Source organism: Alligator mississippiensis, chromosome 1, assembly GCF_030867095.1.
Source record: "Alligator mississippiensis isolate rAllMis1 chromosome 1, rAllMis1, whole genome shotgun sequence".
Classification (NCBI taxonomy): Eukaryota; Metazoa; Chordata; order Crocodylia; family Alligatoridae; genus Alligator; species Alligator mississippiensis.
In genome coordinates, this window is record NC_081824.1 from 200,384,492 (window position 1) to 200,408,376 (window position 23,885).

The 23,885-nt window shown below is 43.3% G+C and overlaps 1 protein-coding gene across 1 annotated transcript in view; it reads right to left on the reverse strand.

The window, feature by feature from the left end:
- Positions 1-342: 342 nt before the first annotated feature.
- KCNK12 (potassium two pore domain channel subfamily K member 12) overlaps positions 343-23,885 on the reverse strand; it is a 53,159-nt gene continuing 29,616 nt past the window's right edge. Inside the window, exon 2 of the mRNA XM_006273922.3 lies at positions 343-3,174. Within this exon, the coding sequence (XP_006273984.1) occupies positions 2,279-3,174 (896 nt within the window). The 3' untranslated portion in view covers positions 343-2,278. The remainder of the gene's footprint in view (positions 3,175-23,885) is intronic.

Here is a 23,885-nt window from a genome sequence, read left to right on the forward strand (position 1 = left end):
AGCTAACTTAGGGCATGCTTCTGCAGGCATTTGGGCTATATTAATGCTAAGAAATACATATGTTTTTATTTTATTCCACTGGTAGTGAGAGTATTCATGGTGATAAAACTCATTAATGTTTTGGGTGCACTGAAGAGAGATGGGGAAGTGTTTCTGATGCTAATCTGGCTGATTTATCAGCTGTTTCATTCATCTAACCCCACTCAGTCTCAAATTTGCTTTCTTCTCATGGACAATTTCTCCCCAACTGGCAGGATCAGAACTTGTACAGACCCCCCACGGCCCTTTCAGACTCACAGTCAGAATGCTTACAACCCTGGGTTCAATCCCAACAGATCCACGTGCTTATAACATGTTTTATATAGACAAATGACATTTCAGCGTATAGGTCTATCGTATCTTCTCTTCTCTCTTCAGAAACGTTGACAAATATGGTTGCTGTTATACATTGGCTAGACATTTCAAGTGCAAAAACCTCAACATTTCAAGTTAGAAGTGGATTTTCCTAACTAGATTTCAAAACATTTTGTAGACCTCAAAAGAAATCAAAATAAGGACCAAAAACCATGCAAAATGAAAAAAAAAAAGTCTGTGCTACATTTCATGAACATATTTTCAACAATTCCCAGTATCTTAGCGTAAACCTGTTTCCATCTTTTTTTTCCCTGCTTATTCACCAATCAATGCTTTAACTGTAATCCTACTTAATATGTACCTGAGTGGTTTCCAATAAGTAATATTGATCTGTGTTGTTTTTCAAATGGTGGCTTCTTAGCTTGCTATTTGCTAAGCACTTAAATACTCATTTGTGTGCTAGAGCAATACAGCCTAATCCACAGCTCACTGAAATCCCTGGAAGCCTTTAGCTTTAGACCCATAGAAAAGAGAATACATATATATAAACTAGTGCTTTGAAATGTTTCTCAAAGAAACTGCACAAAACCCCTCTTAGTTCAGTTTTTTCAGTACAAATAAGAAATTCAGACCAGGTTTATCAGAAGGTTCCCTAGGGTTTATGGGCTTTTTAGATTAAGACTAGCTGCATACAAGATAACGGTTACAGCAGACCTAGGCCAATCTATAATTTACATGCAAAATTTTAGAGCAAGTTAGCTTCCAGATGGTCTCCAGTAAAAAGCTACTATTTCACCTAAGCTTATCTTTGAGATTTTTCAAAGCAAATTTAATGTTACAGAACCACAAAGAACTGCAAAGGAAATATAGGTATCGCTCCATGAAACTACATTCAAAAATATTCTAAAGTAAGAAATGTATACTTGTAGCATGAACAGATGTAAAATTTGGGGTGGGAGGAAGCCTATTCTAATGTAATAATTCATTTTCATATGAAAGCAGCAAATTGTACCACTGGTAATAAAATAAATGATAGCTATGATGACTATGTATGTTCTAGAAGATGGAAACATTTGAAGGAACTATTGGCTGCTTTTATATGAAATGAGGTCAGCAATGAAGGTGAAGTGATGCATGTGCCTCTTGGCTGTTCAGTTGCTCTGAACAGCTAGGAATAGTAATACATATACAGCCTAGTAGTTGTAACAGCTTGTGATGCAACTTCTTAAAGTCAGTTATTGGGTAGTGCTCCAGACAAGAATATGAAAAATGTGCTGAAAAATTCATTCATAGCTGTGTGAATTTATTGGGTTTGGCCCTACACCACTAAAATCAATAGGATTCCTTTCTTTGACTTCAATAGGAGCATGGTACAAACCCGGTCTATCTGCTGTCACACACTTGTGTGCTCTGTATAGGACAGGTTTATAATGAATTATTGGGGAATACAAGGTACAAAGTTCAGGTCTAGACCCAAACTTCAGCAAAGTGTGGGCACAGGGTTATTCAATGATGGGATGTTAGTTTGTCCCATCCCTGTGAAGTTTGAGTCTAGATCTGAACTATCCCACAGTTTGGTGACATAGCTAGAGTTTTGCTTCTGGCTATTTTTTACAATGAAGGAAAGCCCCTTGATAGGGACACTGTCTTAATGAGGCAGATCACTCTTCCAAATCTGTCAAGTGCTATAGGATGTCATTCTCCACATCAGCCACGTGAAGAATAAAATAGTAGGGTATAGATAGCATTGCACCCCAGAGACAACTTAAAAAACAAACAAACTCCAAACAAACGGCAGGTCTATCTCTAAACTCAGGACTTTGATAAAATTGCCTTAAATAACTGTAGCCCAATCACCTTTTTATTTTTATTAAATAAAGAATAAGAAAGTGTCATTTTCTCACAGATGAGAATTTCAAAAGCTCTACCTAGAATCACTTGTTTCTGCCAATCTATTGTTCATGATGGCGAGAGCGCCCACTCCTGCAGAGAAGCCATTTTGTCTGGTGTTGATACAGACATTTCGAGGATAGCCGTTAGCCGTCTCTGACAACTGCTTTTGCAAAATGGCCAAGGAGACTTTGTTTGAAGCTGTGAGCTCCCTCATCGAGATCATTTCACCAGAAAGCCTCCTCCCCTCTGTGTCACTGTCGTACTGTCCGTCAGTTTCCATAGAGAGGTTATGCCGGCGTAAGCGTGCTCCAGGGGTAATGGCGTTGCGTCGTCCAAGGCGGGCACTTGATTTATGGCACTTTGAGCAACATCTGCATCCAAACTTTTTCAACACCCAATTTAAAACTTGCTTGATTACAATTGATATGACATTAAAAAGAGAGTATATGCAACATACCCCCATTAATATAAACATAAAGTTTCCAAATCTATATAATCCCTGATTTTGGTACACAGCATTTTGACTGCTTACCAAGTCTCCAAAGCCAATGGTGCTGAAGGTAACAAAACAATAGTATAAGGAGTCAATGTAGTTCCATCCTTCCACTGCAGTGTACATAGCTGAGGCACAGCACGAAAGTGTGATAGCAAAAATTCCCAGAATCAGCATCACATGATAAACAGATGGCTTCCAGCCAGGAAGACTGCCCACATTAGAGATTGCTGAACCCCTTCGGAAGTTAGGAGGTAGAAGACCACTTCTTCGCAGCTGTCTCTCACGACAAGTCTTCATGATAAAAGCCAGAAGAGAGATAATACGCTCCAGGAAGAGGTTGAAGAAAAGGATAGTCCCAGCACACCCAAACAGACCATAAATGATGAGGAACACTTTTCCAGCCACTGTTGCTGGTGTGGTCATTCCAAAACCTGCAAAGGCACCGACATAACGTAGTTACAATGATGACATGGCTATTCCAGCATATAGCCTATGTGAAACTTGTCCCACCGCTTCCCATTTTACTTCAACAATTGAGTTCTAACATGCTAACCCAGCTAGTGAAATAGTGCTTTCTATAACTCACTTCAAGAGTGAACTATTTTCTCAAAGAGTGAGGGAATGCAGGAGAGGATGACTAGAATCCAAGAGAGAGGAAGAACTGTTGGAAGCTTGAAAGGAAGCTGGGCAGGAGATTGATCAGTCTGGATAGGTCCTTATACATGCTCTTCCTCTTAGCATCCACGCTCTTTGCCACTGTGAGGTAAAGGATAATGAATCACAGAACCATAAGGTCAGAAGGGACCTCAAGGGTCATCTGGTTGAACCCCATGCAGAAATGCAGGAATCCTCCTCCTACATCTTCCCTGACCAATGCTTATCCAATCTCTTCTTGAAAACCGCCAGTGGAGGAGATTCCACAATGTCCCTGGGCAGTCTATTTCACTGCCTCACTGTTCTAACAGCAAGGAAGTTTTTTTTCCCCTGATAACTAATCTAAATCTACTTCCTTGCAATTTGAAGCCATTGCTTCATGTCATTCACCCTCTTCTTTATGACAGTCTTTCAGATACCTGAAAACTGCCCAAAATTGCTTTTGCTTTTTTTGCTACTGCATCATGTCGCTGACTCATATTAGGTCTGCGATCCACCAAAACCTCAATATCTTTCTCAGCAATGTTTCCACTCAGCCAGTTATCTCACATTCTATATTAGTACTTCAGCATTACTATTCTTCCCTAGAAGTAGCACCTGCCATTTGTCTGCACTGAACTTCATCTTGTTGTCTCTCCAATTAAGTTTTTGAATTCTACTCCTGTGTGTTTGTAATCCTTTTCAGTTTCATGTCATCTTCAAATTTGCTGAGGAAACTATGGAATACCACTTGAAAACTCTTCCTATTGTGACATTAATCCATTTATAATTACCTTTTTATCACGGTTATTAAGACAATTAACTATCCACATTCTAGTAATTTAATATATTCCACATTTCTCCAATTTGCTAATGTGAAGTTCATGTACAACTTTATCAAAAGGTGTACTAAAGTCCAAATATGCTATATCCATTTCATTCCTTTCATCTATTCAACTAGTTACATTGTCAGAGGAGTAGATCAAGTTGGTTTGTGTGATTTGTTCTTAACAAATCATGAGCTAGATGAACCCACGTCTGATCCAGTACAGCATCTTTGTTCATAGGAAATTAAGTATAACCTATTAGGGTATGACTACACCAGTTATCATGAAGTAAACTAGGGTGAACTTAAAGCATGTTATCAACTCTGTGGCAATTATCTCTGTGCATACCTACATCCTGGTAAGGGTGAGGCAGGTTTCCTTCAGTGGAAGTGGTAAAAGCTACTTTGCATTTACTACAGAATAAGAGCATAGGAGTTAATGGAACTCTGATGTGACATAAGTTTACACCCTAACTTACTTTGTGGTAAATTGGTTGTATAGCTTTACTGTTGTTATAGCGTTGTACCTGGATCTTCAACCTGATACTGTTCAATCGGATCTGTTCTTTTTTGTTGCCTGTGTTAAATATTTTGATTCAATGTAATTTTCTGTTTCATTATTTGAATTTTGAATGTGTTATGAATTATATTATATAATCATATCATTTTTGCATTTTAATAGAAAAATAAGAGAGACCTCTATTAAACTACAGCAACAGCAAGAATTGTGGAAATCTGTATATTTAAAACAAGCTATCAGACTGGCAAGCTCCTTGTATAGAATGAAAACCAAGAAAGAATAAAATATTGTTTCGGAGTTTAAATATACTGTTAATGTACTGAGTATATACTTTGGGAACGTGTTTTTGATTTATACTGCCTCTTTGTAAAATGCCATGAAAAACAGACTAAATGTGATATTTATTAGATTAATACTTTAACAAAATTTAAGATTTTCATCACCCACAGAATATTTTGAGGGTATGAAGCTGGTGAAACAAATAAGTGAACATTTGTCACAGAGAAGGGAAAAAGACAGTAAAAATTTTTATTAAAAATTCAAAGCGATTTATGCAAAATTACCCTGTTCTTTCTTTAAATAAAATGGGTCCATTATGTCATTTTCTGAATCACTTTATATATGATGTAGGAAATACTAGGCTACTGTGAATATTGATGATACAATGATAAGTGTAGATTTAGTTATTTAAAGCAGGGGTGTCAAACATACAGCTCATGAGCTAAATCTAGCTCATGGGGCCCCATCATCTGGCCCCTGATGTTCTCCTGGGTCTAATCAGATCCACGCAGGGCACAATATGCACCTGTGGTGCAGAACCAGTCCACAGACCAGACTGGGCCCACGGACACCCTCCCTCTTCCTCTTCCCCAGCATACCTGATCCAATGGCTTGTTCCAGCAGGTCTGAGACTATGCTCAGATCCTACATGGATCCTGGAAGCTGGAACAGGCACTGTGTGCAATGCTGTCTGTCCAGAGCAGCAGCCACACTGCATGCAGTGCACTGTGAGCAGCACAGATCCCAGACTGGCTGGAGCAGGTGCTGCATGTGGTGCACTCCCAGAGCAGCCAGGTGGCCAACGTGTTCAGCACGTCTACCACTGTTGCTGGATTGCACTGCACACAGTGTCCATTCCAGCCTCCAGGATCCATGCTACATGCAGTGTAGTCCCAGGCCCACTGGAGCAGCCTCTGGATGAGGTCTCCTAAGGGAAGGGAAGGGAAGGAGGAGGGTGTGTGTGGGCCTGATTTGGCCTGAGGACCGGCCCCAAGCCACTCATCTGGCCCATAGGAGTTTGACACCCCTGGTCTAAAGGTGTTAGCAAAGTCTGAAAACCTATTACTGTATTCCACACTTTTAACAATAAAACAGACACATTATTCATTAAGTAAATTAATACTTGGTTATTTGCACCAAGGGAAATGTCCAGGTATTTATTGATATATTGCAGACATTGTTGTAAGGTGATAATATGGTAAGAGAAATGTCAACTATCTGACAGTGTAAACATATGGGCTACTTGACTCCCATTGAGCTGAGGCTTTTCATTAGGTAGGCCACAAATTCTGTTTCAATGCAGGGTTAAATTAAGATCATCTAGAGCAGTGATTCCTAACCAGGATGCTGCAAGATCCCATTCAGGTTGTTGTGCCACCCGACCCCTGGGTGAGCACATAAGTGCTCTCCTGTCCTGTCTGGCATTTTGTGCCTGCCCCAGCTACCCCAGCAGTGCCTGCAGCAGTTCCTCAAAGGATTGCCACTGCTGCTGCCCTCCCTTGTCCCAGGCAGCCCCTATGCCAGCTGCCCCCACCCTCCCAGAAGGGCACTTTACAACCTGTCTCATCCCCTCCGCTCCTCAAACTCTCTTGGGACCAATGGAAAGGGCTACAGGGGCAGTGTCCTGCCAGGTCTTGGGTAGCCATGTCTGGGTGTCACTTAGGATTTGAGGGGATGACTGGAGTCAGGAGGTGTGAGCAGACCCCAGGAACAAGCTGGATCAGAAGCCAGGTCAATCTGAAAACTGGATCTGAGAACAAACCAAGTTAGGAAGCCAGAGGACCAAGCACAGCACAGACTCAGAGGGCAAGCCAAGTTGGGAAGCCAGGAGATCAAACAACAGAGTAGGGTCTAGAGCCGTGATTCTCAACCAGGGTGCTGGGGTACCCTGGGGTTTTGCAGGATCTTTTGAAGGGTGTTGCAGGAAGTGTGAGGAGACAAACAAGATAAGGTTAGGCTCAGGCTCCAGGTGTGAGGAAATGAACAGATAAGGGCAAGTTTAGGAGTTTTATGCCTGGCCTCTCCCTCATCCCCACGGCAAGGAGGTAAGTGCAAGGAGGTAAATTGTTTTTATAGTTTTTAAAATGGGGTGCTACTCAATTCACAAAAGTTATGGATGGGTGCCTTGAGTCAAACAAGGGCTGCTTTGAGTGTAAGGTTGAGAACCACTGGTCTAGGCACAAGCCAAATAAGGAAACCAAAGGATTGGACAGTGCAGAGTCAGAGGGCAAGCCAAGTCTGGAGATCAAACGGAGTGCAGGCAGAGGCACAAGCCAGAAGGAAAAGCAAGGCCATCTGGGTTCTGTGACAGCTGAAATTATGCCTGTGTGATAAAAGTGCTTGCTGAAGGCTCTGTGAAGATTAGATCAAGTATTTTTCTGTCATTTGTTCAGATATTAAGCTATATGTTGTTGCTAAGAGCTTATTAAAGTCTAAAATGTAGTAAGGCATTGTATGTAGTATGAGGCCTAGTAAATTTAGCAAAGCCTTGTAGTAGTGATGGTAGGCCCTGTGGCATAATTAAAATTAACTTTATCAGAAGAACGCAAGGCTTGTACTGCTATTGGTCAGTCTAAGGACAGTCGAAGTAAAAAGAATCTGAATGGCTGTAAGATATCAGCATAGCTCAGAAGTTATAAATTGCCTGGCACATCCAGAAATCATTTAGAAGGAAGATACAGCTCTGTGAAAGGAACTACTAATTAGCTGTTGACCTGGATTGGTGGGCCCATGGATCTCGAGGAGCCCAAGGACTGAATATCAGGGCCCTTCCCGGTACCCCTCGGACAGTGCTGATCGGGGATGCCTGACTTCGCTGAGCTTTATGGAAAGAGAAACTTGTCATACATCAGGCAACAGAGGGGACTGCTGATAAGTTGCCGACGTGAATTATTACTGTCTGTCATTATTGTCTGTCATACTACGTGTAGTATACTAAGACAGATAATGTGTTTTTGTTAAGTCAATAAACCTTTCTTACCTTTCTACCCCCTGACCACACTCTCAATCAATCCCAAGCCCTCCGCAGGTGGCTGGGACAGGTTCAAATTGAGCCCTGTTGTCCAGACCCTTCTTGTTCCTGTGCAGAGGTTGATATGGAGGGAAGTGAAGGGTCAGCTGACCCTGACTGGCCACTCCAGTGGCAGGGAGTGTGCAGATGGCTAGGCCCTGATGGAGGTTTACAGCCTGCCTTGCCCAGCCTGAATGGCCAGCTCAGGAGTGGCAGGCCAAAGCCCCAGGTTTGAGGCCACAACCTGGCAGGTGATTGCCAGTCTATGGGACCCCACAGGATCAGTTTTAGTGATGGGAGAATTAAGAATTATTGATGAATGTGACCACTTAACTTTCTTATAATAGGAGTATAATCCAAATTTAAAATGAATGTATAAGAAAGTTAAGTGGGCACATTCATCCATGGTGTAACACCACTGGTGTAAAGAATATAACATATGGGGTATATTAGGTTTATTGTGTCCAAACAGACACCATTCCATTAAGAGCTACCGGAGATTGAATTAGATAGTCCAGGGGTAGGGGGCAACCTGTGGCACAGGTGCCACAAGTGGCATGGGCATCTTCTGTGGGTGGCATGCGGCAGATTGGGGAGGAGAGAGGCAGCACAATGGCAAATATGGCAGAAAACAAAGTGGCAGATCAGGCAGGGGAAAGGGATCAGAGTGGCACTTAGGGAGGGTGCAAGGCTAGTTTGTGGCATGGCTACCAGAAATGTTGGCCCCCACTGAATTAGTCCATAGCTTTTGATGGATATGAGATAAATGTAAGCACCTAGGGTGTTTATAGACATGCTCTGGCAGGTGGGGCACTTTAATTGGCAAGCTGCGCTAATTAAAAGTGCCCGCACATCATCGGCATCCGCATGATGAAAAATAGCAGTGGGGTGCTTTAAACTAGAGCTCTTTGAACAAGTTTTAATTTAAAGCACCCTGCTGCCATTTTTCAGCACGGGGACACTGATACACATGATGCATTAATTTCCATACTCCAGTAGACTCGATTAATTGAATCTGCTCCAACGTGCTGAATTTACATCGAACGTCGGAGCATCCTTGCTGCATGTCTGTGGGAGCCCTAGTGACTTTAACCATAGATTACTGAGAATAATATCAGCACTATCAAAGAAAATAAGAGAAACAACATTTTTAGTAATATTTTCATTTGGACCAACTGTATATGCTACATATGTTTTCTTCTTGAATATTTCCTGGATCATCACAATTACAACACTGCTCCAACCCTACTACAAACAAAAATAATATGAACACAGTATATATTACTATTTGGCATGTGTTGAAAAAAAGAGATGATCAAAACTGACTTTTTCCAGGATTTTTTTATCCTCTTAAAATCCATAGAAGAAAATAGTTTTGTCCTTTACAGATATGGACTCATGTGGGAAGCAAATACCACAAAGATTTCTAATAGTTGGATATTCCAGTTAGATTTATAAGGTCCTATGCTAAGGTCCTAGCAGTTTCTCAGATGTAAAATCTGCTTCTGATTTGTCCCCTGCATCAGGGTCCTATGGAAAATTGCTTGTCTCTTCTAAAGTGTGGAATAGGAGTTTGAGACTTGAGTATCTGTTTATCCAGTTGATTATTCAGTGACATTAGATATAAAAAATGAACCATGAACTAGAAAAGGAATGGGGAGTTTTAAAAAAAGAGAAGAATTGTACTGGCCTTCCTTTATGTGCCTTCTCACACACCTAAAGTGGTGCTCATTCTTACTTACTGGGTGCATCTACATAGGCAGTTAGCACACAGCAATAAACTCAAGCACAGTTTATGCCAGAGTGTATTGCCCCTGGGTGCATTTGCATGTTCACTTGGGATCATAGCACATTGTGCCGGGGTGGCTGGCAGGGAGCTCTGGGGGTCAGCCTGCCAGCTCAGAGCTACTGCAATGTGGCTTAACATCCTTTGGAGGGGCTGGCTATGGTATAAGGGTGCTACAGTGTGGGGCTAGCCAGCAGGAAGTTCGTATCTGGGCTCCGGGGAAGTTGGATTGGACCCCTGGGAGCTTAGGCAGCACCTAGCCAGCTAGCAGCCCACCCAGCTGGGCTTGGAGAGCACCGCTGCCGGGGAGAGGAGGACCATCCCCCATCTCCCCCTTGCCCCACAGCTTAGAGGCTGCCTGGCCCACTGGCAGCTCACCTCCCCCCAGCTGGAGGGGAGTGGGGATGGGCAGGCTCCACTGAAAGCAGGATCAGGCCCTTTGCCGCTCCTGCTTTCAGCAGGCTCCTGTGGCTAGCAGGACACCTGGCACTGCCCAGGAAGGGGCTGCCTCATCCCATGGGCAGTGCAGGGGGAAAGTTAGGGATGTTGGGTAGGGCTAGGTGTTGGGCAGGGCCAGCCTCCCTCCCACCCTTACCCAATAGCCCATGCTGAGGCAGCCCCTTCCTGGGTGGCCCCAGGCATCCTGCCAACCACAGGAGCCTGCTGAAAGCAGAAGCAGTGAGGGGCCTGATCCTGGTTTTAGCAGAGCCTGCTCAGGGCCAGGGGGTGACGTGCTGGGGGGCAGCCCCTGAGCTGCAGGGGCTCTGGTCCTTTCCTTTGCGGTGGTGGCACCCCCCGGGGCCCAGCTGGGGAATTGCTGGCAGGCTGGGTGCTGCCTGAGATCCTAGGGGCCTAATCCAACTTCCCTGGAGCCCACCAGCACATGAGGGCCCGATCCTTTTTTTTTTTTTGTGACAAAGATCAAAGCAAAGATTGACTTATACACCATATATATTTGGGGTCAACTTATACACCATGAAATATGGTAACTACTCTGCTGAAGGATAATACTTTTGTTGGCAGTACTATCCTACAGTAGAGTTAATTAGTTAATTGTGGCCTAATAGCGCCACATGTGTAGACAGTGGCAGTTTACTGCGGAGTTCATTAGCTCTGCAGCAAAGCATCTAGTGTAGACTTGCTCACTAAACAAGCCTTAAAAATAATTATGCTGTTCTCCATAATTGCCATCCAGATTCTAATTTTTGAAATGTTTTCTTCATCCTATCCTTTCTGACTTCAAAACCATGCCTGATCTGTTTTCTCAGTCCAATTCATCTTTCTACTGATTGATTACTTAATTAATGGAACTCAAATGAATGTGTTCATGAAATATTACTGCTACAATATTTAAACTGCAAAATCAGTACATGCTAAAGTTAAGGACCCAGTAGCAGTATTTAACTCAGCCCTTTTTCATAACATGTCTATTTTTTTAGTTTTAATTTTATAGTTCTTTTAAATTTAAGTAGTAGTGACTTATAATATACTGGTATAATAAAGTTTGTCAGATAACACCAACAATTATTTAAAAATAGTTATGAGAGTAAATACAGTGTTCTTTGTATTATTTGCTGATTGTGACTATTCAGAGAACTATCAGTTGATATATGAAAATGTTCATGAATAGCAAAAGTTTAACATATCTTGTCATAATAATTTATCTGAAAATTAATTACAGAAGTACTGTCTTAGCTATTTTGGTACTCTTCTGTTTTAGAATTTTTGCATATTCAATCAGAAAACGGAAAGAGTTGCACATGATTTAGGTGGCTGACATACCTGAATAATTAACTACAAATAATTGAAGTGAATGGTTTCTAAAAAAAGAATATGCCAAGATTTGTTTGCATTAACTATTCTTTGAAGAGAAAAGCAAGAAATGCTTTAAGCAAAGTTAGGCTTCATTAACAAAGAATTTACATAGAGGAAATAGGACTTAATTCTTTGGCTGATTTATTTACACTGAATAATTAAACCATCTCTATTACTATATTACACCTTTAAGCAAAAATAGAAAACTTCTACATATGTGTAACAGAAATACAGGCTGTCACTTCAGCTTTAGCTTTGGCAATTCCAAGCTTTTGGGGATTGTGGCTGTGTTACTTTTAACAATCTTGGTATGGTGGTGGTGCAATTAGGGAAACCTGCTACAGCTTTACAGGTGTTAGTTCAAGCCCTCATCTTCCCTAGTGGCAAAAGTCATGCACAGTCAATCTAGCTGTAAATAGAAGGCTGTGGAATTAAAGATGGTCTAATGAGATGCTAGCCAAATCCTTCCCTTGTGATTAAAAAACTCCACAATATCTGAGAATTGCACTTAAAAGTACATACCTCAATTACATGAATGCACAGGAGGATGTTGGCATTCCAGTTGTAGCTACTGATTTTGCTTGCATGGGTATATTTGAGTACCAGCACACATGTTTAGTTGTAATGGCAATATCTTCATAGTGGAAATAATGTCATTTTATTTTTAAATGGAGGCATAGAAATTGCAGATGATTACAGACAGAATAAAAACCTGAAATTTTGCTCCATGCTTCCAATTTCCTCTGTGGGTTCTATGTTGCTTCTAACACAAAAGTCCCTGTCTTAATTTCCTTTTCAGTTGGTAGTCTGTCTAGGATAGAATTACTGTCTGATGTAGTACAGCTCTCCATGATCACTGGTGCTGCTTGTATGAATCACATTATCACAACATGGGTCTTTATCTTCCCTCACTTGCTGTTTCACAGAAGAAGATAATGGGTGCATCTACATGAGATGTTTACTGTGCAGTTGACCAATTAACTGTTCAGTAAATGTCTTGGTGTCTACATGTGCTCCCCTATTAAGTAAAAGTAATAATCTCTGAAGCAGGGTAGTACTTGTAGTTATTTTGTTTATTTACAAGTACTGCTCTGCTGCTGAGTTTTTTCATGCACAACAGCACATGTATAGATGCTGCCCTGGCTGCCTGGGGCATAGGGTACTTCCAAATAGGGCTAGCTGGCAGGCAGCCCCCATGCTGAAGCACCCTCATGCCTCACTGAGCCCCTCTGCATTATGTGAAGCTCAGTTGGATCAGCCCTGAGCTCACAGGCTGACCCCCCAGGTCCCCTGCCAGCCGGGCAGCTCCAACAGGGCTTTGCATGCAAGACAAATAAACTCTGGAGCGATATGCTATGAATTTTTTTTCTCCCAGGTGCATGTTCAGACAGAATACTCAGGAGCAAAAAACTCCAGAACAATAAGCTCTGGCATTTATTCATGCATATTAATTACACATGTAGACCCACCCGAATGGATGTGTCCACACATGCAGGAATGTGCACTTGTAGCAGCTCAAATAGCAGCAGCTCAAATTTGTTCCAGGGATTTCATTGAATCATAGAAAATTAAGGTTGGAAGGAACCTCAGGAGGTCATCTAGTCCAACCCCCTGCTCAAAACAGGAACAGCCCCACCCAGATAATCCCAGCCAAAGCTTTGTCTAGCTGGGTCTTGAAAACCCTCAAGGATGGAGTTTCCATCACCTCTCTGGGTAACCTGTTCCAGTGTTTTATGACCCTCCTAGTGAGAAAATTCTTCCTAATATCTAACCTAAACTTCCCTTGCTGCAACTTGAGACATTGCTCCTTGTTCTGTCATCTACCACCACCGAGAATAGCCTAGCTTCATTCTCTTTCAAACCCTGCTTCAGGTAGTTAGATACTATTATGTCTCCTCTCAGTCTCCTCTTCTCTAGACTAAATAAGACCAGTTCCTCCAGTCTTTCCTCATAAGTCATGTCCCCCAGCCCTCTCACCATTTTTTTTGCCCTCCATTGGATTCTCTCCAATTTGTCCACATTCTTTTTCTAGTGGGGACCCCAAAACTGAACCCAGTATTCCAGATGTTGCTTCACCACTGCTGAATAGAGGGGAATAATTACTACTTCCCATGACCTACTGGCAACACACCTACCATACCAATGCAGCCCAGTATGCTGTTAGCCTTTTTTTGGCAGCTCCTGCACACTACTGGCTCATAGATTCATAGATATTAGGGTTGGAAAGGACCTCAGAAGATCATCGAGTCTGACACCCTGTCCCGAGCAGGAAAGAGTGCTGGGGTCAGATGACCCTAGTGAGGTGTTTGTCCTGTTTCCTCTTAAAGACCCCCAAGGTAGGGGAGAGCACCACCTCCCTTGAAAGCCCATTCCAGATTCTGGCAATCCTTACCATAAAGAAGTTCTTCCTGATGTCTAACCTGAATTTCCTCTCTGTCAGTTTATGGCCATTATTTGTAGTCACTCCAAGGGGCACCAGGGTAAACAGAGTATCTCTTATCCCTTGCTGTCCCCTCCTGATGAATTTGTAGATGGCACAAGATCACCTCTCAGCCTTCTCTTGCAGAGGCTGAGAAGATTCAGGTTCCTCAATCTCTCCTTGAAGGGCCTTACCTTCAGGCCCCTAACCATACGAGTGGCTCTCCTCTGGATCTTCTCAAGGTTATCCACATTCCTCTTGAAGTATGGCTCCCAAAACTGGATGCAGTATTCCAGCTGTGGCCTCACCAGTGCCACATAAAGGGTAAGTATCACCTCCCTGGACCTGTTAGTGTTGCACCTGCTAATGCATGATAAAGTGTGGTTAGCTTTGCTGATCACTTCATCACATTGATGACTCATGTTCATCTTGGAGTCAGCTATGACTCTGAGAACCCTTTCTGCTAAAGTGCTGTTGAGAGATCATCCCCCAGCCTGTAAGTGTGCTGGTGATTCCTTCTCCCTAGGTACAGCACGTAGCATTTGTCCTTGTTGAATTACTTTCTATTCTGTTCTGCCCACTTCTCCCACCTGTCCAGATCTGCCTGGATTCATTCCCTGCCCAATAGTGTGTTGACTTTATCCCATAATTTGGTGTCATCCGTGAATTTGGACAGAGTGCTCACCATGCCCCCATCCAAGTCACTGATGAAGACATTGAACAGCACTGGTCCAAGGACCAAACCTTGGAGGACTCCACTGCCCACAGCCTTCCAGGTTGATGCTGACTCATCCACCACCACTCTCTGGATGCGTCCCATTAGCCAATTTGCCACCCACCTGACCATCTATGTCACAGCCGCTCAGCTTATTTATGAGAATAGGTGTGGTGTGGTGGGCTATAGTAGACCCCCACTACCAAGTCCCTTTCCCCCAGCCCCCATATTCAGCTTATTGTACACTGTAACCCCCAGGTCCTTTTCTGCAGAGCTGGTCAGCCCCCACCCTGTACTGGTGAATGGGATTGTTTCATTCTAAGTTCAGGACTTTGCATTTGTCCTTGTTGAACCTCATGAGATTCTTTTGGCCCAATCCTCCAATTTGTCTAGGTCACTCTGAATTCTAGCCCTATGCTCCAGCATATCTACTACTCTCCCCAACTTGGTGTCATCTGCAAACTTGCTGAGGGTGCACTCCATGCCATCTTCCTGGTTGTTGATGAATATATTAAACAAAACTGTCCCCAGGACTGATACCAGCTGCCAACTAGACAACTAGATTTGTGCCTTAGCACATGTGCCTGAACATGCACTTAGGTGGAGGGCAAATTGTGCCACTTGGGGCAAATGGACCCTGCCCATTTCCTCCCAGGTCTTCAGCCAGGGGGACCTAGACACAGGCCAGCACCTGTGCTAGCTCCAGCAGTATTAAGAGCTGCCCTGGTGAACAGCTCAGGGCTACTTGCCCTCAGGAGCTTCTGAGGCCCAGCCAGTTGATATCTGGGGACTGTACCCCTTGTAGCAGCTGGACTGCTGAAGCAGCTCTAACCTAGAGTGGCCTCTGCACTCTCTACCCACTGCAGCAGTCTGGCAGTGGGGGCTGCTGCCTGGCTGTGACCAGCTGCCACCTGTGACAACATGCAGCCCCATGACTGCATGCCTGCCAGATCTAGATGGGGACCACAGGGTTGCCTAGGCTGTGGTATGGGCACTGCAGCAGAGCCTCCTGCACTTCTGGGCCAGCTGCCAGTGGGCCATATCTGCACAGTTGGCCTTCATGCAGAATTGCTGTCATGTCTCTAGTGTTCCTGCCCTGCCACCTAGGCAGCTATCGCCCAGAAGATGTCTTTGGTATGGTGAATTGTAAAAGCTTTGAATTGTAAAAGCATGTCCTCCTGGCCCCAAATAGGTAGGTCAGTCACCTTGTCTTCCCTCCAGCTGGGTTCCCGGTGCTGGCCCTGGACTGGCTCCTCTGCCCAGGTCTTGCCACTTGTCTTATCACCAGAGATCCTGGTGTTCTCTGCTTAAAAATTTCAAATTTTCGGATAAAAAACCTGAATTCTCTCATTAAATACCCCAAATACATGTTCTTCCATGATTAAAATGAAACACCACTATATATAGAGAGATCAGTTGGGCAATGTTTTTTGATATATTTACAATTTTGAAGCAATTTGGAAGCTACCAGTGCCTCTATGATCATAGTAAACTAATTCTAAATATCTATACACTTTGGTGCTTGCTTTTGTTTTTTTTATCATAGAAAAATCAGAGATGCCTCCGCCCCCTTCGCTCACCAGGATGTGGGGTGCTGAGCAGCACCAATATGCCAGTTCCCTGCTCTTGCTCTTGCCCCTCACACTCAACCCACATCCCTCCCAGTGCCCCTCACTCCTGACCCACAGCCCCTGCCTGCCCCCACTCGCTCCCTCCCAGCAGCAGCTCTGTCCCAGCACCAGGACATGAGTCTAGGTGCAGCTGTTCCACCCACTGCTTTGTGGCTCTGAGCAGTGCCAGCCCTCGCTGTTCTGTTCCCTGTGCACAGGCCTCAGCAACCTCCATGCCTTTCCTGGGAACGTCTTGATTGGGGTTCAGGGACTGGACTGGGCAAGCCCCTTCCCTTCCAGGCTGGCCTCCCCCACTGCTCTAGTGGGGTAGAGGGTTTCTAAGCCCAGTTCTGGTAGCCTCTCCTTCCTGAAGTGCTCCCCCACCCCTGACTCCCATCTCTCTCTCTCTCTCTCTCTCACACACACACACTCTTGCTGCCACTTCTACCCCTCCCCCCAGCCCATAACACCCCCCAAATGCTTCCTGGGGCCAAGAGTCCCCCAGGTTGGGGCTGCATGTCCCAGCACTGGTGTGGACATGGGGTAGGGCTGCAGTGTGGCAGTTGCCCCTGGAGACACGGCTCCTGCCAGCAGGTCCTGTCCCATCCCAGTTGGCTGGTTGGGCACTCAGGGTGTGAGATTTGTGGGGAGGATGTGGGGTTAAGAGGCAAGGAGTGTGGGGTGGTATGTGTTGGGTTTGTGGAAGGCTTAGGGGGGCGTTGTGGGTGGGTGTAGGGTTTGTGGGGGTGAGGTTTGTAGGGGAGTATGGGGCTTGTGTGGGGGTTTGGCGTTTGTGGCTAGGTAGGTGGGTGGGAGGTTTGTGGGGGTAGTTTGGGGTGTGGGGTTTGTGGGTGGGTTGTGGGGAGTTTGTGGGTGTAGGGTGACTGTGGGTGTTGGGGGGACTGTGTTGGGGTGGGAGGAAATTGCTCCAAGGAAGGCCCCGCCCACCCCCCTGCATGTTGCTTAGCTGCCCTGCAGCAGCAGCAGCAGTCATTGGGCGCTCAGGGCCTGCTGCTGACAGAGCCCCTGCATGGCACGATATGGCCCTGGCCGCCTCAGACCCAGCACTGCCTGTGCTACATGGCGTGGGCCCAGCATGGCCTGGACCTGGGGTGTGCACCTTCCTGGCTGCTCTTGTTGTCACCCAGGGTCCCAGCACTGCATTCAAGAGTTGCATGTCAGGCCAGGCCGGGTCTTGCCTCGAAGTATCCTACACACTGTCAGGCCAGGCCGGCTCCATGGAGGCAGGACCCGGCCCGGCCTAATGTGCAGCCCCTGTATGTGATGCTGGGACCCTGGATGACAGCAACAGCCCCCCACCCCTATGTCCCTACTTACTGGGGATGGCACCTGAGGCAGCATGCTGGGGCAGTCATAGAGATGCTCTGGTCAGATGCTATAGTGTCTCCTTGAAGGACTCAGCCTCCAGTTGCTTTTTTTCCACAGGTTTTTTTTTTGATACCAGGATTTCTTGGTATCAAGTTTAGAGTCTGTGCTGCAAATATGCAGTGCAGAGAACATTGTTTTGTTCCCAGCTTCTTTAAGACACTGCAATAGGCACATGTGTGCTTGTCTGGATGTGCCCAATGAGTCTGTTACAACTATTATCTATGGGACATGGGCCCCAATTACTTAAAGCGTTTAGGTTTTAAGTCTATCTTGTAAGTAGTATGTGCTTAGCTGTAAACATGTGAGCAGTCCACTTTAAGTTAATGGGTCTATTTACATGTGTGCTGTTTGAGCACATTTAATTACTTGGCTAATCCAGGCTAGTGGCCCTTTAGGGCAATCAGTAGATGCTCATCTGTTTTAGAGAGAGAGATACTCCCTGGTGATGCTTCATCTCTTGCATTTTCAAGAAACCTTGTTCACATAAGGATTCTGAAACATGTTTTCGTAAAGTTTAGTATAGATCCCAGCAGCACAGTGTGAAAGGCTATTACGGATCACTGCAACCAGAGAATTGAGACCTGCATAGCAAGTAAGACCACGGAAATGAAAAATGTCCTTGCTAACTCCTGCACTAGTCAGCAGAATAAGAAGATAGCCAGCTACCAGCTACATTCTCTGCCTATCTCTTTGGTGCCCCTCTATTCACAAGGGGTCACTATTAGTGGATACTGGCCATGTCTATATGACTGGTGGACTGCACAGTTGCTACTTGCATAAGCAAATACTAAATGACTGCACAGTAACCGGCGTTACTGCACATTACCATTGCCATATGTTTTTTTCCAGATGCTACTGCACAGTAGCTCATTACTACTGTGCAGTATTGTCACCGTATGGTTAGTGCCCACCAACGCTACTGCACAGTAGCATCACATGTAGATGTTCCCACTGTATAGTAAATCTTAGACCTGAATCTATTCTCAAGTATAAAAATATCTCAGTCCTTAACTGTAAAAAATCCCTTCAGAACTGTCCCTGCTTCTGATTTAATGCAAACAGAGAAGGAACAGACAAGCATTTAACATATTTGCACATTAAAGTTTATTTTATATGCAATATCTATTAGCACTCAATATTTCAAACAGACACACAAATTCTGGCTTTCTCTGCCTAGTCTTTTGAAAGATCTGATCAACGGTACAGTTAATCTCAAGTGTTCAACACTTCCTTTCCTCAAAAAAAATCATTAATGGAAATGAGTTGTTACAAACTCACTAACTGTGCCCTTCAGCACCATCAGCGAATCGCTTGTTCTGATGTATATAACACATCTGATAATCATTGCCAGGTCTCTCAGTATATTGCTTTGTTTATTTGAACTAGTGATGGGTATAAATGAGTTTTAGGGGAAAGCAATAATGCAAATGGATAAAGGGCAAACAGTAATCCCCATGTCCCTGTGGTATGTTTCCTATTACTCTTGCTGTGTTTTCTGTGGGTATTTTAGTCTGTTTGTGTCACTAGGCATTTGTACTGAGCTCATACCTCCCTGTATAAAAAAAGTGCAAAGTCCCAAGAAGATAGTTTGGCTTTTCTTTCCCTCTTCATTTCCTTATTGGTTTGGCTAAGTCAGTTGGGGGCTTGGATGGAGGCTGTAACAAGAAACACAAATATGTAATCCATCCTTTACTGGTATATGCTTTTTGGATGGTATTAGTGGATGGAAGTTTCCTTTAAAATAAGTGGAGGGGCAAACAGACTATGTTCCTCTACTCAGGCTATAATCAAAATGCCCTGTGTTTCCCTAGCTCTCTAGCTAATATAAATCAGGACAGCTCTAATGAAATTGATATAGGTATGTTGACTGATGCCACCTGAGGAGCTAGTCCACATTCCTACTTCACTCTTTTCCTGGTGGGATAAGGCCTGAAAGTATCGTGGAAAAACTCCATCCCTGTAAGTTACACAGGTGCAGGCATTCTTTCTCTGCAACTTCTTCTTGACAGAAAATGGGGCAGATAACATTTCTAAAACATCACCTTTCAGAAATATCACCTTGGGGCACCTATAAACAAGTGCAGAGGCTGCTCTAATGCGTTGGAGCAGCCTCGATCAGTTGAGTCTTCTGGCGTGTAGCAATTGCTGCACTCTAGCAGCTTCCTGCGTCTCATGCATTAGTGGTTACATGATTAAAAATGACAGTGGAGGTACTTGAAGTCAAGCTTGTTGAACAAGCTTGAGTTCATACACCCTTGCCGCCATTTTTAAGCTCAGGTCAGGGATGCTGATACACAAGATGCAGCGGCACTTTAATGAGAGCAGCTCTAATTCAAGTGCCCTGCCCCCCGCCCCTGAAGCATGTGTAAAAGGGCCCTTTCTGATTCAGAGAAGCATACGCTGTTGTAGGTGACACTTACTTTGACAGATGAACTTGCAGAAAGCAGGGGTTCTAATTAGGAAGGGATTTAAAAACAAAGGATGGGGAGTGGGGGCACTGCTAAGAGGTGAAGCTGGATTGCATAAATCAGTAGGAATAAACAAAGCAAGTAACCCATCTCTAAGGAACACAGTAGTTGCAAAAGCTAGTCCAGGGAATGGGATAAAAATCCAGAGTCTCTGCCAAGGCCAGGCTTAACACAATTCAGTCTATGGATGATGTCTTGTTCTGTAGTTTCATGTTCAAGTTGGTTCATTGTGTAATTTATAGCAGTGTACAAAACTGATGTACGTTACAGTGAGCGTTGTCTCTCTAGGCCTGTAGACAGCAGTGTCTCATCCAGCCTTGAAGCCATCACTTATAGAAGTACTGATAGCAAAGGGGATATTTGTGATCATATTAATATCTTGGAAAAAGGGATAGATATCTCTAAAGAAACTCTATAACAGTTTCCACTGATAGGAACGAAAGGCACAAAGCAATTGATGGGAGCCTTCCTCATGGGATGAAAAAACATAAAAGATTTATAGAGTACTTAAAGCAGGGACAAACAGAATGGAGAGATTTATGGCTTCCTTTCTACTATATGTAGCCAAAACTAGTATCTGTATTTGGATCATGTAACTGTGCTCAAGAAAAGTTTTAGCTGATTTCAGATTACTATAATTATTCCAAAAAAAGAAGTAAAACTTAAACCTCACAACAGTTAAAGTGATGATGATTAGATGCAAAGACCTTTACGCACCAGTGATTAAGGTAGCAGGACTTACCAATGATACTATGAAGATCTATATTGTAGCAATGCTTAGTACCCAGACAGGGTTGAGGGGTTATTATAACTACAAAAAAATGGGAAAAAAGAAAGAAAATATGGTCCTTGTCCAGGAGGCTTACAGTGTACCAGGGAAAAATGATAATGTGAGCAAGATAAATTTGAAAAGTGTGTTCATATTGAGCTTTTTACTACCTTGGGCCTCAAGCCAGACTGGGCAAAAATTATAAAACTGTAAAGAAATGCATGCACAAAAATAATAGTGAGTATAAAGGATCCCTTTTTTCAAATGTATGTATCCATATTTGCTGTAAAACAATTAATACAAGCTATTTGATGCGTGGACTTTGTGCTTCTGCCAACCAGGATTTGTCATGCAATGATTGGATTCATATCTGAGAAACAATACCTACACACTCTTCAAAGATTTATTCCAAATAAGTGAGAGGGGCATGCAGAGATCTATTCTGTGTTGTATAATGAAATTACATTTACAGACCTTAACATTAAAAACAATCATTTTCCAAATGTTGTTCCAAGTACCCCAAAAATGTTCCTGCTGTAGTTCAATAACATAGTGTCTAATTACACACACACACACACTTTCTAAAGTGCTTGTGATACATGGTTAAGGGCTATAAGGAATACTGGATATCCATATATAATAAAACATAAGCCAGCCAAAAAAAATGCTGAAATGAAATTTATCAGCCTACATTGACATTGTACACGTGGTATTCGATAACTGCCTACTGCATGTTTGCTAGCAAATTGCTGTTAAAACATCCAGTGACAGCAAGAATATAGGGATGGCTGCTGCTGCTGCTGCTTTTTACTATACAATTTCAAGTGCAGTTATTAAGTGAAGTAAAAACTACTTGGAGCTGAGATGGACAATGGTTCAGAGAAGCATTGTCCATCCTTGATGTGTGTGAGCCGCCCTGTGGAAATTATGTTGACAGACAAAATGTTTCATGATCTGGCAAATTTTGGTGTGTTTGGTGTGGCTTAGATTCTGCTGTGACACAATGCAAGTACATTCTTTTGGCTTCCTCTATAGCTGCTGAGTAGCTTTATATGGATTTCATATATTCTATTTCTCATCCTTTCGTACTTTCTACCACTAAGGCACAAATTTTCTTCCTTTCCACTTTTTTCTGATCTGCATCATCCAGGGGCAACCAGAAAAAGGTCCTAAATGCCAAAATATAGAAGACAACTTGTTAGACATTACAGACACTGTTTTCTGCTCTATAGTCACTTGGTTTGGCGGGGCTAGGGGAGAGTGACTGCAGACCTGCAGCTGCTTTAAATTGTTGATGGATCCCCCAAGCCCCCAGACGCAATAGCCAATGTCTGTTGGGTCCAGGGGAATACTGTAACTTATGGCATTTCCTGAGAAGTGCCATGAGTTACAGTGGGGAGCTGCACTTCTGTCTGTGACCTGAGAGGAGAGCAGTGCTAAAGTTCAAGCTGAGAAAAACAATGTATTCTGAACTCCTGCTTTTTGAGATGCAGGTCAAAAACTTCCCTCTTTTTCATGCAAACAGGTTTCACCCCCTTTTGGGAACTCATATTAAACCAAGTGACTACAGAGCGGAAAAACTTGCTAGACACTACAGGCACTGTTGTTTTCCCTCTTCTCTAGGCAAACAGGTTTCATCCTGTTGTATTTTCTACCACAGCTGTAGACCGGTTTCAAGGAGCTAACTGCATGACAAACATAACTTCAGTCTGCACTGTCAACCTTCCTAGCTGTTGCATATGCTAGTGCCTTATCAGTGTACATGACTACTTATACCACAAGCCAGCAGGATATAATTATTTTTAAATACTTGTGTATGATATCAGTTAAGTCAGGGGAATGTTATCATATCCCTTAATTAGATAGTCTTATATGAAGGAATATAGACAGACTAAAACCATTGAAAAGTCAGTGGCTCCAAGGCCGCATATGATTTTGCATCAAATGGCTTCTCTTCATCAAAAAAAAAAAAAAGAAATATATAAACAAAGAAAGAAACAAAATTATCTGTCAAAATGCTACTGCTGAAGAAAAGTTCTTGAAGCATCAAGTATAGACTAGTATATAGTTGGGATATAGCAAAAAATAAAGAAATAAGTTACCTTTGTTCCATATAACTTTTACCTGAAGAGTTTCCCATATTATCCTCAGTCAGGGTTTATTGTTTAATCTATGTAATATATCAGGGAACAAGCATACTTTGAATTATGAGGTTATAATTCTACATCGAGATTCTTGTATCCACAGAACCCCATTTCACAGACTGTTATATCATCATAACTCCCTGATAGAATTATAGTTCCGAAATTTACAGCTACCTTTCATTTACTCTATATAATCTTAACACCTAATATTTGAAACTAGTTGCCTTGGATACAGGGTCATAGCTTATAGCTATTAATGATGAAACTGCTGTAGACAGAAAACTACTCTACCTTTTACAACACTTTAGGAAAGAAGTGTGAAAATAGCATGAAATTCTTGTTACATCTGGATTTGTAGATTTACAGCTCTCAGTGAAAAAGTTGCCTTCCATTTACATTTGTTTTCAGTGGTCTTTAATGAAGTGCTACCATTTGAATTCTTAGGGCATGCCCAGACGAATGTGCATGTGTGTTTCCCTGGGGACAAAGAGCAGCAGCACATAGCTGTGCCACTGCTCCTTGTTTCTGGGCAATGCCCATGCCTGTACACTCTGGCACACAACAAGTTGCCCCAGGTTGGCCCCAGCAGCCTTACCTGGAGTCTTGGGGATCTCTCAGGACTCCAGAAGTGGTGACCTAGCAGCAGGGAGCATACCCACCAGCTGGAGTGTGGCTCTGGCTGGCCAGGCTCGAGTTTTGTGTAGCGCATGCTGCTGCCACATGCACCACCCTTTTCCAGCATGGGTTTTTTTGACACCA